At 39.4% G+C, this 16,583-nt stretch overlaps 1 protein-coding gene across 10 annotated transcripts in view; it reads left to right on the top strand.

Annotated features, from left to right (window-relative positions):
- Window positions 1-16,583, top strand: part of ADCY7 (adenylate cyclase 7) — a 70,931-nt gene that overhangs the window by 48,784 nt on the left and 5,564 nt on the right. For all 10 annotated transcript variants that reach the window (XM_068956030.1, XM_068956036.1, XM_068956038.1 and 7 more), the window contains 13 exons: window positions 1,037-1,169; window positions 2,752-2,937; window positions 3,821-3,864; window positions 6,089-6,169; window positions 7,163-7,235; window positions 8,002-8,099; window positions 8,825-8,909; window positions 10,273-10,410; window positions 11,653-11,715; window positions 12,527-12,565; window positions 14,006-14,169; window positions 15,501-15,582; window positions 16,187-16,342. In XM_068956030.1, the coding sequence (XP_068812131.1) occupies window positions 1,037-1,169; window positions 2,752-2,937; window positions 3,821-3,864; window positions 6,089-6,169; window positions 7,163-7,235; window positions 8,002-8,099; window positions 8,825-8,909; window positions 10,273-10,410; window positions 11,653-11,715; window positions 12,527-12,565; window positions 14,006-14,169; window positions 15,501-15,582; window positions 16,187-16,342 (1,342 nt within the window). The remainder of the gene's footprint in view (window positions 1-1,036; window positions 1,170-2,751; window positions 2,938-3,820; window positions 3,865-6,088; window positions 6,170-7,162; window positions 7,236-8,001; window positions 8,100-8,824; window positions 8,910-10,272; window positions 10,411-11,652; window positions 11,716-12,526; window positions 12,566-14,005; window positions 14,170-15,500; window positions 15,583-16,186; window positions 16,343-16,583) is intronic.

Below are 16,583 nucleotides of genomic sequence, written 5' to 3' on the forward strand. Positions count from 1 at the left end.
CAGCGGTCTCTGGATCTTGGCTAGGTTATCTTCGGGTGAACGTGTGCGCAGGACAAGGAAGCGGAGAGAGAAGGGGCAACGATCCCCTTTCTTTCTGTGCTTAGGCAGGAGCGCGCTGCACCTGGCAGCTTCCCTTCTAGAAATGGTCTGTCCCCAGCTCCGTCTGAGTGTTTGCACGGCTGAAAGCTCGGTGTTTAACCCCTCTGTGCCAAAACCGCTCCACAGCGAAAAATGAGAGAAGCTGTGAGAAAACCAACAACTATGGGAAAGCAGAATATAAGAATAAAGAATAATTATTCTTATTGCAAATCTCTTACTGAGAAATTCTATGGGAAGATGTTACAGAACATATATGGAAATATGCGATTCAGGTTGCTTAACTGAAATAGTAACATTCATGGGAAAGTATGCATGGATACAAAAAAAATTAGCTGCTTCCAGGCAAAGTGTTGTGCTGCTGTTGCTGTGTTACGCTGTCCTCTGGTTGTTTCGGCCAGAAAAGGACAGGCTTTCAGAATTGTCCCGATCCAACTGTTTTTTTCAGATTTTCTTTCTGTCACCACTTCCTCTCCCTGCCTCAAGCATTTCTAGCACTGGATTATTCCCTTTAGACAGTCTCATTTCTGTTTTGTATGTGAGCTTCCCCCCAGGTCTTTCCATGTGAAACAACCTTTCTGCGAGTCTCTGTCTCTTTGCCAGGCATCAGAGCTCCTTTGATCATATTTTCTCTTGTTTTTTTTTTTCTTTTGTATTTCTCTTTTTCTTTGCTGTATTTCACTTAAATTTTATACTGATATTATCTCATTCTGGGACATGTTTTTGGCATACTTGATATGAAAGATGAGTAACAAAAAACTGCAGTAATGAGTTGCAAATGTGGTTTTAAATACTGGCAGGATTTTAGAGTTGGCTGCCAAAGCACAAGACAGCTGAAAAGCACAAAAATGTCAGCAGTAGCCATTGAAATGTAAATGAAATGCTTAATCTGACCTTTCTGTGAATGTTTGGGTCTCCTGTTCTTTTTTTCCTTTCTCAGTCGTGTACACATCACTGAAGCAACATTAAATCACCTAGGCAAAGCTTATGAAGTAGAAGAAGGCAATGGACACCTGAGGGATCCTTACCTGGAATCCATGAACATCAAAACCTACTTGGTGATTGATCCAAGGGTATGTATATGATTTTTAAACATGCGTGTATATATAATTACATATATACATACATAAGTACGTAGGTATCTGTGGTGCCTACATTTATTTTCAATTCAGAAACATAAAGCTTGGTATGAGTTGTGTGAGTAACTTAAATTTGGGACTTGTAGATCTGAAAGCACATGCTACTGTTCTATGAAACGTCTGTTAGCTTGAAGGCAACAAGTGTTATATTGAAATCTCTTGTTTGTATGTTGTCCACACAAAGACAAAATATACGTTTGACTATGCGTTTGCTTGAATTGGGTGACTCAGGTCAGAAAGTGAGCTTTTAGAGCAGGAGAGATGGGAATGTGTGGATCTAAAGTCATACGATTTACTTCTCTTTTAGCTCTAAATTCATGTTTTGCAGCCATCCCATTGGGATTAATACAGCCTCAGGTTGTAGAATATTTGCATAATAAGTGCTGCAGTTTGATCAGCCGAGTGGATCAGAAAGGCAAATCCAGAATGTGTAGTGTAGGTATAAATGCACAGACACAAGTGTGTGGCAGTAGTTACTACTGTGGCTCAAGTACCTGCTGCCAAATGGCTTATCTACAGGTCTGGTGTGCTTACGGAAGGATGAAATCGTGGAAGAACATCCAGACTGTGTGGCTGCCTTCAGAAGAACTATTCTGTGTAAAATAGCATCTGACAGTTTCTTCCTCACTATTTTAGATGTGAGGTTCACCTTCTTTTCCAGATATAAGGTTACTAGCTCTTAGTTTGCCCCTTTAGAGAACTGCAAACGCCTGGAGCATTGCTATTTTGAATTGGCTTCTGGTTGACAAGTAAGATATTTTAGAAGAGAAAAGAATAAAAACGGCAAACGCTTTTATTTTCAGGATCTTTACAGGAAGGAACAATGTAGTTTTAATTAGCAAGGCCTCAAAATCTTATCTTTTTTTCATGTTTAAGGTACTCAACACTGCAAAACCCCCTACATATAAATTGCATATATTCTCAGAATGATGAGCTACCTCTGTTACAATGGACCTTGCTCACCTGAAGATACCTGGAAAATAACTTCTCATTGAAGTATCAGTTTATTTCTGTAGTTTTAGCTTGCTTTAGACCCACAATGGTATTGCTGCATAAGCATCTCCTGACTAAGGTTGAGTCTGTCATTTGCAGGAAAGGTTGAGTCTGTCATTTGCAGGATCTTCTCCCAATCACTGTTTTGATACCCCCAAGCTCAGGAATTGGGAGTTGTGTGCCCTTGCTGTTGTGCTGACTGCAAGGGAACTGTTTAGAAGATCCTGGGCTCTCTTGCATCATCGTAAATCAACCAGGAAGCTTGAAAGTTGCACAGCTTTTAGAAGCAAAGACTTGTAAAGGCAGTTCAAGCAAATTCATTATGTCATGATTTGCTTTCGCTCAAATTAATTAAATGAGATAAAGGAAGCAAGGGTGGCTGATGCATTGCTGATGCATGTTTAGAGTCCTGCTAAACAGATAGTTTGGCCCTAAAACTACTTCTGTACACAGTTAATAGAGCTTCATTTATATGTAGTTTGCGTCCTTTTCTGATTTCTAAATGAGTGTCTTTTTCTGCTAGTCCAAACAGTGTGTGTCAAATAATCATCTCCCTAAAACAAGAGTTAACGATGGGCTGAAGATGCGAGCGTCTGTCCGGATGACACGGTATTTAGAGTCCTGGGGAGCAGCCAGGCCCTTTGCCCACCTGAACCACAGAGAGAGTGTGAGCAGTGACTCTTCGACTTCACAAGGAAGGCGAAGAAAGGTGAGGTTTGAAGTAATGATTGTCATCTTACAGTTGCAAGCTGTTCCTTGTGTCTGTGGTTTGAAGCTCAATACCTGAGATGGTTTTTGTGGCTCAATTTCTGCTATTATTGTTGTTATTAAGTGTAGAAAACTAAGAGGGCATTGGTGCAGTAGTTAGTTCTGTCAGAACTTCAACAACAACATTTAAACTCTGCTAATATCCAGCATGCTGTGTTGGTAGTAAATCATCAAATCAGACTTCTGAAACTATCCTTTTTCTGACATTTTTCCATCCTGAGGTTCTGCCTGCCATATGGGTTTTTGGCCCCCCAAAAAAAAAAAAAAAAAAAATCCCAGCCTCTAGATGCGTTCAACACTTACTTAAAATGTTTAGAAAATAAACAGTCCCTCCAGATGCTCCATCTGCATCAGGATTTTGTCAGTAAACAGTTAAACTAACTTCTTCCTCGGTCTGCCTTATCTGAAAGCCAGGAGGAGGTATGATTCCTTTCAGGTGTGCTCCTGAGGCCCAGCAAGGCTGTGCTTATCTCTGGGACCAGACAACAGTAGTAAATTTTAAAATGAAGTATTCCTCTGTTGAGGTTTGTACAAGTGATTTCCAGTTTACTTGTCTCAGCTGATCTTAGTTATTTCCCTGTATGGAGGAAAGTGAGAGATGTCAAATCTATTCAATTATTTACTAACAATTTTTTGTCAGAAAATGTCGACTTGTCAAAGCAGAACTGGTTGCTGGGGGGAGTTGATTCTGGTAACCGTTTTGTATTCGAGAGTGGTTCTTGACTTTTGTGTATAAAAATATTTTTGACTTCTTGTACTTTATTTTCAATTGTAATTTTCAGTTGGGTGAGTCTAACTTATTCTTAATTCCTCGTTTGGTTTAGGAAATTCCTTTGTGTTCCACTGGGCGCCAGAGGACTTCAGATAGGTTTGTCCAGAGCTTTCATTTTTTTTAACATATGATCTTTGTGCTCCTTCTGCAGTTTAATGTACTGTTAGCGTGTGACCTTTTGGTTGATTAATGACTCTGGTACTCTTACACTGGAAGAGTTAAGCTAAGCTAAATCTTTGAGCTTTTAAAAGGCTTCTCAGCTCATGTTTGTTATGGTTAGCAGTTTCTGAAAGGAGCTTCCCCTGCCCCCGTCATCTTCCCAGCCCCTCACTCATTCTCATTGCTTTTTGCTTTATGGTCGCTAGCAGGATGGAGGGGAGTAGGGAAGTATGAGCTCTTAGGAGAAGTGGGAAAAAAACAAATCACAACACCTCCTGGGCTGTTTATGTGTACATATTGCAACCGTGTGTGCTGCCTCAGCTTTTAGTTCTCTTTTTGATAAGATGCCTTTTTTTTATTTGCAGTGTTAAAGTGTAAAATAAATATGCTGCAATATAATAAATACTATAATTAATTATATATTACTTGTATCTTACAAGATATAATATATCCTTGGTTAGTGTTATTGACATGTGTTATGGTAGTATAATCAAGAACTGGCCAATGCTGTACGTACAAATAGTTAAAAATGGTACCTGCACCATGGAGTTAACTAGGTAGATGATTCTCAGTTATGAAACGTTCACTTATGTCTATCAAAAGAAATAGTGCCTTGAAAAATGCTTGGTTTGAACGACCAGAGAAATGCTTAGTAAAGTGCTTGTGGAAGTACCTGTTTATCTGCCACTTTGGAGCTCCCTTGTTTCATTTTTCCCTGTAGGTTAGGTTAGCCTACCTACATACTGAAAAAGTACGGTCATCTCTAGTAATTCTAACAGTGTAATTGTAAAACTGTTTATTACTGACGTTTGTTTTCTATGCGCTTTAATCGCTATTATCATAGTGAGCTCTTATGTTCTGACAGTTTTACTGAAGATGAGGTACAGCTGTCTGGCTTGCGACAGAATTGCGAGGTTAGCCGGCGGTTGGAAATCACAACACGTTTTCAGTGTCTATTATACAGGCTTCCAATTCAGTTCAAACAGAACAAATTGCAAAATCCTGCATTTTAAAGTTATATTTAATCTTAAAAGGACGCTTAGTCATGCTTAAAACCTCTATTATTTAGAAAATATTATCTTTTAATGCTGGATGTAGCAGGAAATGTTTTACAGAAACACCAGTCCTGTATTCTTCCTCCTAATAAGCTTCCTGCCTCCAACTGTAGCATAAAGTTTGCCATGGCATAATAAATTCTGGCGTAGTAGAGGTTAGTCTTTTCGATTCCTCTGGTAAATAAAATAAATACCAAAGATAACGCAGCATAAAGAAAGGCTTTCTTCAAAATGATTTTTGTCCTGAATGGTTAACCTCTCTGCTGCTAATCTGCCACAGAAGTATTGCACGAAATGTGTCTGCCTCTTTTTAGTAAAGATGGATTTACAGGAGCAGCTTATGTCCCTCCTCACCTGTAATTCCTTAAGCAAGCAACGTAAAACGAAAGGGGCCTCCTGGACGGTAATACCCAGCCCTCTGCAGCGCGCCGGGGTAAGAGCCGGAGCCTCCTGGTAGTTTGGGTGGCCAAGGCCCTTCCACCCTGCTGAAACTTCTGCTCTCTCTGCTCCCCAGCTGAAGCAGTTCAGCCGGTAAAGCCGAAGGACTTGCTAATCCTCCTCTAGATCAGCTCTGATGGAGCTTGACAGCTGCTTTGATTTGGGAAACAGCCCTGATTCTTAAAAAATATGGGACTCATAAATATTTAGCTCTATAAGGCTTTCTCAGGCTTCTTGCAGCAAAAAGTCTTTCTGTCATTCTGTCATCCCAGCCTAGTTTTTGTTTTGTTTTTGGAAGTGATTCCTTAGCTAATGAGCACTAGCCTGTTGGGTTTTTGTGAAAGTTCTCTGTCCGGGTTTGGCTGTAGTTGCTGTGTGTTTGCACTGTTTGTACTTGGCGTGCGTTTGACTTCAGTTTGTAAGAGGTTATTTATTTTAAAATGTTTTTTCTGATTTTGGAAATAGCGTGTTGTGATTTGAATGTATTTTAGGATACCTGCATTTGATCAAAAAGCTTTGTTTAAATGAGATAAACATTATGTTTCATAATTTCACTGTACTTAAATTTTGCTGCGTATATAAGAGATCTGGGTAAACAGGAACTCTATCTATGAGCCCTTCCTTGTTTCTGAATAGCATTTATGACATGGACTTTGTATCGTTCTTAGAAATTCGTCTCAGAAGGGAAGGATAGAGGAAGATATTTATGATGAAATGATGTCAACCATTGAGGGCCTCAGTTCAACTAAGTATGCACTATTTTATTCTTTCTTAATTTTGCTTTTCTTCAAGAATAATCTGCATTCTCAATGTTAAGTCTAGATACAAAATTTACTTCTTAAAAATAAAAGATAACCAGGATTTAGTCTTGTCCTTTTTTCTTGTTTTTACTGACTGCAGTTCCTTCTTTGTTTTATTTGACTATAATGAGATTATTGCTGCGTTGTTCCAACGAGCTGTTCAGGGTGGCGGGTTAGTATGAAATAGCAAAGTTATTGGTGTAACTTCCTTGGGACCGCTCAAAGGAGCGAGGCACCCTGCAGCGCAGGCTGGGGTGGGAAGGCGACGCCGGCACCCCCTTCGTTAATAGCCGAAGCGTCAGGAAACGGGGGCGGCACGAGGCGCTAGGCCGTTTTGAGGGTGATAGCGAAGTTGCTTTCACGTCCGCTTCGCCGAGGGTGAGCGGCCTGTCAGGCGCAGGCAGCGCGCCTGGCACTATGTGTTTGAAAGCTTAACATCGGCAGTGTTGTCTTCTCCTTCCTTTTTATCAATTTAAAATACAGTGTTTAAATTCTCTTCAGGTGTAAAACACTGAATTTGAGAATAAAACCTTTCTTTCCGTAAAGTACGGCGAGGCTGGTAACCCCGTCCTGCAGCTATTCCTGGCAGGTGCCCGGTGTTACCTGGGGGGATCGCTTGGAGGCTGTAAGCCGTCTCTGACGTCTGTTTGCATGCTTTCCCGTTTGTAAAATTCACTAAACTAAGGTGGCTTTGGGTTACGTTTTGCATGTGACTGGCAAATGCTGCCATCTCTGGAAGCTGTGGATCTGCCTGTCAGCCCCTGTAAAGACGTCCCGGGGACGTGCTAGGAGGCGCTAGGCGGTGAGGTGCGAAGACCTTCTGGAGCGGCGGGCCGCGTGGAGCCGCAGCCGCGGCGGGCAGCCACCCTGAAGCTGCGCTCTTGCCGTCCTCCGCGGGTGCGTTGCGGGCATGTTGTGAACTGCCTGTCTCTTTGCCCACAGCCCTTGGTGCGGCAAATCTGATGACTTCTGTGGATTCTCCCTGATTTTTGCAGAACCCGGGCTTGAAAAAGAGGTTGGTAAGAGCAAAATAATCCTTTTTGGTAGTCTTTGATTGGCACTTCAGGGCAACATAGGAATACCCTAGAAACTAGCTCTCTGCATTCTTGCCCTGGATTCCTGAGACGACCGCAGAGCCCAGGAGGTCTCCGGTAGCTCCCCCTCGACCATGCCAATTCTGCAGATTGGAGGAGATTGCCTCCAGTCTGTGGTTAAACGCCCGCTCTAGCGGGGTTGGTAGGAGTTTGGCTGGCTTTAATATGAACTACTTCAGAAGAAATGAGACTTTTAAAATAATGTATCTCTACATCCATAATGAAACACCTCTGCTTTCTGTGGCTGTTTCGTTGTAAGTGTAATACCGTAATTTGTCAGGCAGAGGACGTTTCCTGTTTGAATAACGCTGTTCTTTATGTCCAGTACATCACAGCACAGTAAATTAATTACTGGTTTATATATTTCAAATTTACTTGTGTGTATGTACTGTTCATAAGGATTTTTGATTAAGCGTAGCTGTGAAGTGCTGATTACTCTGTGGTGGGTTTCCCTCCGGGTTTGGAACAGATCCTTTGGCCTGGGCTGCTCTCGTTGGCAGCCAATGTTCACGTGAACTTTGGTTGTTTTCTTTTGTTCTCTTAGTTTATGTATTTGGGTCTAATAGTACAGTGTATTTGGGTCTAATAGTACAGTGTAAATGTGCATGTATATGTAATCACAAAAAATGCAATAGAAGGGAAAAAATCCCTAGAATTATCCTAAGATTATTTTAATCTGTGTTTCAGTATCGCACCATTCCTATTCTAAAACTGAAGAGTTACTTTGCGTGTGCCAGTTTTGTCTTCCTCTGTATATTTCTGATACAGATGTTTATAATGCCAAAGTAAGTGTCGGTATTGTAATATTTTTAAGTTAAATTAACCTGTGGATAAAGTGAAATTCTCACATGCATGAAACTTCTTATGTCTTTTGGAGTTTAGGCATAAGTAGTATCTGTTTCTTGATTATAATCTACCCTTTAATGAAAGAGTGCGTTCATGTTGTTGGCCTAAGAGCCCAGATACCAGTATGAAAATAAAATAGAAGCATTTTCTTAATATCATGTTTGACTGCTTGGTACCCACAGAGGGATGATCAGTTAAGTGAGGAATGCTGTTTTATGAGAAGAATTGGCTGTGAGCACATTGAATGAGAACGAGGAACAGGAAAATGGGATTAAGTAGTTAAAATGTGCTCAGTGATCCTTTTTCCTGTAGAGGGACACTGAGGGAACAACTTGCACCTTCTTCTCCTACCTCTGAGAAAGCAGCTGTTTGATGTTTTTGAAGCTTGGAGCATATTTGCATTTCATGGCTGCTACAGGGCAATTTCCACATGGTTTACACACAGGGTAGTAGTGCAGGCGGTCAGCAAGGGGACGGAGTATCTTGAAACTGTATTGTGCAACAGAACCAAAGTAACCTGTGCAATGTTGTGGATGTGCAATGCTGTAAGAGCAATTCTGTTTAATTCTCGAGAAACACTGTTAGCAAGCATTAGTTTGAAGTGCAGTTTTATATACGTTTTCATTTAACACCGTTTTGTTTAATGCTGCTCTCTTCTGTTTAGAACTGCAAAACTAGGAATATCCTTTGGTGTTGTCGCCGTCATAATTACACTTATTTTGTCTGTGTGTTTTGCTGAGAAATGGATGGTAAGTAAAAGAAACCATAGTTTCTTATTCTCAAAAGTGAATGGATGCAATTTGGCAACTAAGTATATATTTTAGAGTGATAAGTTAAGCTGTTAATATCAAGGGGAGTTAGAGGAACCTAGAGCCTCAGGTTACCCAAACGTTTCATTGCCCAAAATGCAGATATAGATGCTGAACTTCAGATACTCACGTTTGAAAATTCTTAGTTTAATTCCTGTGCGTTACTTCAGTATTGTTTGGGTTCCAGAATAGGGGGTAGGAGAGAGGAGGAAGGTATTAACACGTGCTTGTGAGGATGTTTCTTTGTTTTGTTTTTAAGCCAAATTTCCCAGAGTTTTTAAATGTTTGTCCTTAATAACAATTTTGGTTGTAAATCCTGCGATTTTCTATACTAGGACCAATATTAGAATCAAAAGAAGTATGAATGCAAGATTAGTTTTTATAATCATTCATAAAGCCCCCTGGAAATTACAAACATATGAATAATGTATTGGCAGCAGTTCCAGAGCTGCCAATTGGAATTAGAATTCCAAATTCACCATTACATCAATTAGGACACTTTGCATTTGGATTTCCTTTCCTTTGCATTAATAAGTGTATGCAATTACTGCTTAAATATAAATAAATAAAAGAGTCTACAGTGATGTAGAGTTTAACTATGTAAAATAAAAAAGTCCTCCTCAGTCCTAGCAACAGCTGAAGGCTGGGGGGCGGGGGCGGGAAGAGGGAAGGGATTTTAGAGATGTCCTTAGGCTCATCAGATCTCTCTTGCGATAGACCAAGGGTGAGAGTGAACTCTGAAATTCTGTTGAGAACGTTCTACCATCACCTTCTTGCAGAGCAGTGATGGTGGGCTCCCAGGGAAATTGCTACTGCTGCTGAAAGGTCTGTCCTCTTACAGAGCCAGGTTCAAGCCATATAAAGACAAACAATCCCACTTGTATTCACAGAACGGTTGAGGTTGGAAGGGACCTCTGGAGATCATCTAGTCCAACCCCCCTGCTCAAGCAGGGTCGTCTGGAGCACGTTTCCCAGGATCGCGTCCAGGCGGGTTTTGAATACCTCTAGGGAAGGAGACTCCACAGCCTCTCTGGGCAACCTGTTCCAGGGCTCTGTCACCCTCCCAGGAAAGAAGTTTTTCCTCATGTTCAGATGGAACTTCCTGGGTTTCGGTTTATGCCCGTTACGAGTTTATTCATTGCACTCTGAGTCTTCACTCAAAGAAGCAAAGAGCCTTGACTCTCTCTTGTAAAATGGACAAAATATTTTTATATGTACGAGTATTTCTTCTCACCTATCACCTTCTCACCTATCAAAGTCTGTGTTATCCTGTGTTATTGAAATAAATTTATTTTGTTCACAGAAGTGCTGCTCAGAACAGTGGCCTTTCTTGCACCATCTTTGTGCTATCTCAGAAAAGGTGGAAACGATGCCTTTGCTTAGGCTTCCTTTAGCAGTCATCACCATAGGTGCCTTGCTGATTATAGCTATTTTTAATTTGGTAAGTAATTGTATTACCTTCGTTCTGTGAACTTACTGTAACATCCATAGTTTGAGCAACTCACAGTGTTCTTTTTATCAACTACTCTGCTTTTTTGCTGCTTTTGCTAATCTTCGATTCCCACCTGAGCTGATTTACACAAGCATAATGCACCTGCCAAGCAGCATAGAATTCAAAGGAAAAATTCTCAGTTTATAAAATAAAAATGCATATGATAAGTTTCAGTTCTATTTTACATCACCTACTGTTTACTTCCAAGATGGCATTTCTCATTACTGTTGATTATAGCTATTAGCACTGAGGTGGTCTTCCAGTTTTTTTTTACTTAGGATTGAATGTTTGGGTCCAGTGGATATAAGTTTTTATCAAGTATACTGCACTACTTGCTGCACTAGCTAATAATAATACAGATGGGGGGAGGGAGGAGTATAGCTTGGATCCCTATTTAAAAATGAAGCTATAGTTATTGCTAGACTGCATAGGGTTAATTCAACTCTTGATCCTGCAGGTTTGGCATTGTAAACCAGTTTTCAGTAAGATACAAACTGAGTCTGTCCTTTAACTTTAGTCCGAGTGTTGTGTTGCATGTAGAGTTGCTACACTTGAAAACCAGAACTCATTGGAGTAGCCCCTTGCTCAAGACAACTCTTTTTAATTTTTTAAAATAAGCTTTATGTGAGATATGTTGCCAGCTAAACCTATCTGATAGCTACCTGCTGCTAAAAGGGATGTCCTTCCTGTCCCATGTGCTGGGCCTACTGATCCCAAGGCAAGTTTATTCTGAAAGCTAAGCTGCAGAAAACTATTCATTTTCTTTTGTGGGGTTGTTTTTCTGCTGGCTTGGCTCTTTGAACTGACTCACAGTGGCGTCATGTGAACGCTACCAGAGCCGGCCCGAAAGGAAGAACAGGAGCAGCAGCTGTGGGCTGCCGAGAGACAGTAGAACCACATGGCTGTGCCAAATAGCTGTTAGATTAGCTTGGCCGTAATGTTAGCTTCACCCCTGAATTAAAAAATGAGTAAGAAAACACATGGCAATTTTCACTTTTTTTTTTGTACCTGGCACATGCATTTATGTATCACAAAGCTATATGGGACTTCATTATGTTTTAACATTGGCATTGCAGTAGCACTAAAAGGGCAACCAGATCGGGACTTGTTGAACAATATATGAAGAACAAACTTAAAATAAATGACTACCTGCTAACCAGCTTTTATGTTTTTTTCTTGCTAACAAAACAGGCTACTGAAGGAAACAAGCCTGCAAACTCTACTGGATCAAATGACCTGTATGCCACCACCTCTGTGAGTAGAGTACTGTCTTCGTTTTCAAGGTGAAATGAATCTCGGATGGGGTGTCTAATAATGAGCGATAGCAACATTTTGCTACCTTTCCATCTTTTATATATATATATCTTTTAATAAAGATAGATTTTTAAATCATTGAACACACAAAGATATACTCCTGCCATAAGGCACTTTTGGCACTTCTGGTAATAGTTGCTATCGTTAGCCGTGGTTTTACTGTGTCTCTTTGAGGGATTTTCAAAAAAATCTGGACTACTTGTGGATGCAGCTGAACTCTTGACTTGATTTGGTTACTCAGCACCTTTGAAAATCCAGTTTTCTGAGATTACTTCAGTATGAAACAATTCGGTTTATGCTGTAGTCTTAATACTGATCTTTGTATGTTAGTACATAAGAGCTTAATTCTTGTTCAGACCCCTGTATTTTTTTCCCTGGGTATCACAAGGAAAAAAACAGAAAACAGGGCTATATATTTGAAAAACAAAAACAAAAACTAGATAATGTTTAGCCTCTATATAAGCATAGGTCTAGCACTCACTATACTATACAAAAGGATTATTTCTGAGGATTTCAGTTTTTAGCTCTTTAATTTCAAAGTGGCATTCTGTTTTGAGACCATCCAGTGTTTGGGATGCTCCTGTGTCACCTAGCCCCCAGCTGTCAGTGATAGATGTTTTTTTGAACAATGTACAGTAGGTTGTGTGGGGACCTTGTCATTCGAGTCCATATGACAACAGATAAGTTGCACATACTTAATGTATATTTTACTCACCTGGTAATTTTCTATTCTTGCATGTCTGTAAATCAGCCTTTTGGAAATATAGCTGAATACTGCATCGAGGAAACTGTAAGTAGTAAATAAATAAACTTCCCAAATTAAAACCCAGGTCTTTGAATACTGTATTGATACCTGGCAGGTTCTTTTGCTGCTTTCAAGTATCTGAGAGCATGGAATTTCTTCATAATATCAAAATGTTCCAATTGCAATTGCTGTGATCAATAAAGCATGGCTTTGCACCTCACCTTTTTGGAAATTTCAGACATAAAGCTGATCTAGAATTTTGAGGAAAAAGTGGTAGAAGAGGATGATGTTTATGGTCACATTTGAGAAGCGAGAGCTGTTTTGTTGATAACTTTTCGGTGTCCTGGTAAAGTATCCCAACAGAGTGAAAGGGGTGTAAATGGCACACAGACCTGTTCCAGTGTTCTCTATGTAGCCTTTTGTCTCAGGGGTTTAACTGAAAATGGGAGCGTTTGCTACCCTTTGAAAATTAGACTTTCAGCCCTTAGGGTGACAGAGTTGGTACAATGCATTATATTATGTGCTATTATTCCCAGTTGCCCTATAAATTGCTCTGGTTTCATTGATTTTTTTTCAGTAGAAATTTTAATAGTTTATCTGAGAATCTCCCAGATCTCTGTAGTATGTCTATCTGTACTGTTATGGGTTAAAAAAAAAAAAAAAAAAGATAATTTGATGCTTTGTGCATCAAGAGGACCTATATGCTTGAGGAGCAGAAGCCGAGGAAATTGTGGAGCTGACTGTGGACTCCAATACGCTAGCTTTGTCTCTTATCCATGTCACTGGCTGTAGAGAGCAGAGCAATCCTATCTGCACAATGTGCTCTGTAGAATCTGTGTTTTAGTGCGGTCAGCGGCACCTGGCCTGAAATATGATTTATCTAGGAAACTTTTCATTAACTTCATTAGATAATGACCCTGCTTGATAATGCTTAATAGCATCAAAGTCCTTAACACTCTAAGGAAGGTGTGCCTCAGGTTGGAGAGCAAGTCATGCCCTTTCCATGGTATCGGTGGGGCAGATGGGAACGTTGTATCTGCGTGAGGTTACGAAGGGAGCACCGTGAAATATAGGAGCAGAATTCTGGAGCTCCTGGTTCACAGCCTAGCCAATGGACTATGAAGCTGCTTTAACATGGTCTTTAAATAAATAGCTGTTTAATTAAGTCTTCAGAAGATAAGTCCTCTTCTCAGCATTCTTTAATTTTTAACTGGTATTGTTTGTGTATGCACCTGATCTTTTTTGCTTAAAGAGGGAAAAGATAGGATTTAACAATCGAAAAACACCCCCAGTAAACTAAAAGAAGTCATTAAATCCCTTTTAGTGCAATTAAAAAATAAAGGTTTAATTGTATTTATCAACTGATTTTAATTTCTTGTATTTAAGTGATGATGGTCATGAACTTAGAGCACTTGCTACTGTTTGAGAATCTGTTATGTGTAAAGCCTGAATTATGCAACTGCTCTTCAAATTCTTCTTCTACAGTATTATACATACTGCTGCATATTAGCATTCATTGCTTGCTCAGTGTTCCTCCAAATGAGCTTCGAACTCAAAGTTCTTCTCCTGTCCATTGCTGTGACTGTTTACCTCATCATTTTTAATACCCTTCAGCATAGACACATGAGCGTCTCTGTGAATGATACCAGGTACAGTGCAAAGTTTCTTATAATAGGCAATAGTGTTCCACTAAAGGAGGTGTAGGATTTTTGTATGATTTTGGATTTTGAAATAGCAAAATCACAGAACTCAGAGGACATTACAAATCTTTTTATACAGTTAATGATACAGAAACCTTATTAGAACATATCCAGAACATATCCCCTTAAGATATTTTTTTGGGGGGGGGGGGGGGGGGGGGGGAAACCAGGGTGTATTTTTCTAAAAATAAATAAATAAATAAAAATAAAAAAAAAAATCTGCCATGAAATGAGACAGTGGCTTCAGAGATGTCTGGAAGCTTAGCTTACATTGAAGACAGTAAGAAGGAAGGGAAAGAATCTCAGTCTTTTAATAGCGTTGATCTTCTCTTAAACTGCGGAATAAAGCCTTGCTAAAGGTCTGATGCTGAAGCTGCTGTGCTTGCCATGCGTTGCTAGTCAGTATGATAGTTAACTCTTCATTTACTTACTTCATTAACTACACGTACTTTGAAAAGTAACAGTAATTTCTCTATCTAGTTGAAGTCCAATAACTGTAAAAATTCTTTTATGAATCCTGTGTGGAAGAATTACACTGTTCACTTGCAAGTCTTTCTCAAGTTTTCAGTATATTCTCATAGATGAAGACTGGGATAAATTTATTTTGCAGAGGCTAACTGTCAGCTCTCAGCACACCCTAAGTATAAATCAAAAAATGCAAATTAGCTCTTAATTTGGCCCTTTAACCTAAGCTATTAATGTCACAAGAGCAGTTTAGAGCAGTTCACTATGTTGACTTAGTGAAGATGAATAGATGTAGTAAGAGAGTCTGGTCTTAGGAAACGTGAATGGCCTCTCAGGTTTGTATAAATTTTTTTATATGGAGGGGTATCATTTTATATGCAGGTGTGATTTAATGACTGGCTTTGTTTTATCAATTAAGGTTTTTTTAATCTTCTCTTTCACAAATAAAGTTTTTTTTCTACTAAAAGGTTTTGTTGACTGTGTTTCTGTGGAGGGAGTGTGGGGAGGAAAGTTGCACCTTAATGCAATGGAAATTAAGATGGCTCCGTATTTACTTGAATACCTCGCTATAATAGCTACTTAACAAGGTTGCAGAATGCATTTTGTCCATATGTTAAACGCAGTTCATATCCTGAACTGAATAATAATCCTTTCTCATTATCAGGATAGGACCCTTCACCAGACAGCCGCTGGCACAAATAGTGCCAGTGGTGATATTTCTGAACAAAGGCACCCTCCCCCTCCCCCCCAATCCCTTAATGACGTGGATTTTTTTTAAGGATCCAAATGACTTGGTATTGCTTTCTTGTTTTCAGGTTTTTCATGAAAGAGCCGAGAATCATGACTAATTTATATCTGGCTCTGTTTTACATAACCCTGATTCTACTTGCGAAACAGGTATGTATTTAAAAAGCAGTAGGTTAGTTCATTTTTACTTGCTGCAAGTAGATTGAAACAAAATGAAAAAGTATCGTTCATTTAAATTGTGCACTAAATTGATATGTATTTTTATCTTCTTTGTTCTTGTGCTTAGTTGTAGACAATGCAGAAATGTTTACTGTGAAAGGGCAGGAACTTCTTTGTATTTTTCAGTAGCGTTTGCGTTCTAAAAGTCAGAATATCGTGACTTTCCAATTTTCTGCTCTTAATAGAACTCCAGAAATTGGAAAGCAGAATGTATATGTAGGATCTACCTGTATTTATAAGCCGTTTTTCATCCTCTATCCAGGCAATAACTCAAGATAAAAATAATCACCATACTATTAAAATATGTTAGAGTTGTAAACGCATCTGAAATGACATGAACAGCATTCATTCATGCTGACTGCTTTGCATTTTTCTGACCTTAATTCTTGAAACGCTCTTCACATAACTATTCAGGTTCAAAATGTCTTGAAGAAACTTTATTGTTACTATTCCTCTTTTGAATAATTTAGGACTAATACATTTTTCAGTAAGATGATGTATGGATTTAATTTTATCTTACTTGGATTTTTTGCAGATTGACTATTACTGCCGACTAGATTGTCTGTGGAAAAATAAGTTTAAAAAAGAACACGAACAGTTTGAAACGATGGAGAATGTTAACAGGCTTTTGCTGGAAAACGTACTTCCAGCACACGTTGCTGCCTATTTCATTGGTGAAAAACGAAATGAGGTGGGTTTAATCTCTACTATATGAAGGACAGTGAATTGGACTTCTCTAATGCAGGACGTCATGCTACCAGGCACAGAGACGATTGTAAGATTCTGCACAGATGTTGTATCTTGTTTGTATACCAAGACTTTTGTAAACCCAAGAATCTGGTACCCACACGCCATCCATCTTATTCTGCCAGGGCTACAGTAGAATAAACACTGCTAATTTCTGTCCAGAATAGATGAGAATTTTGAGATAC

Source organism: Struthio camelus, chromosome 10 (assembly GCF_040807025.1).
Source record: "Struthio camelus isolate bStrCam1 chromosome 10, bStrCam1.hap1, whole genome shotgun sequence".
NCBI classification, from domain to species: Eukaryota; Metazoa; Chordata; class Aves; order Struthioniformes; family Struthionidae; genus Struthio; species Struthio camelus.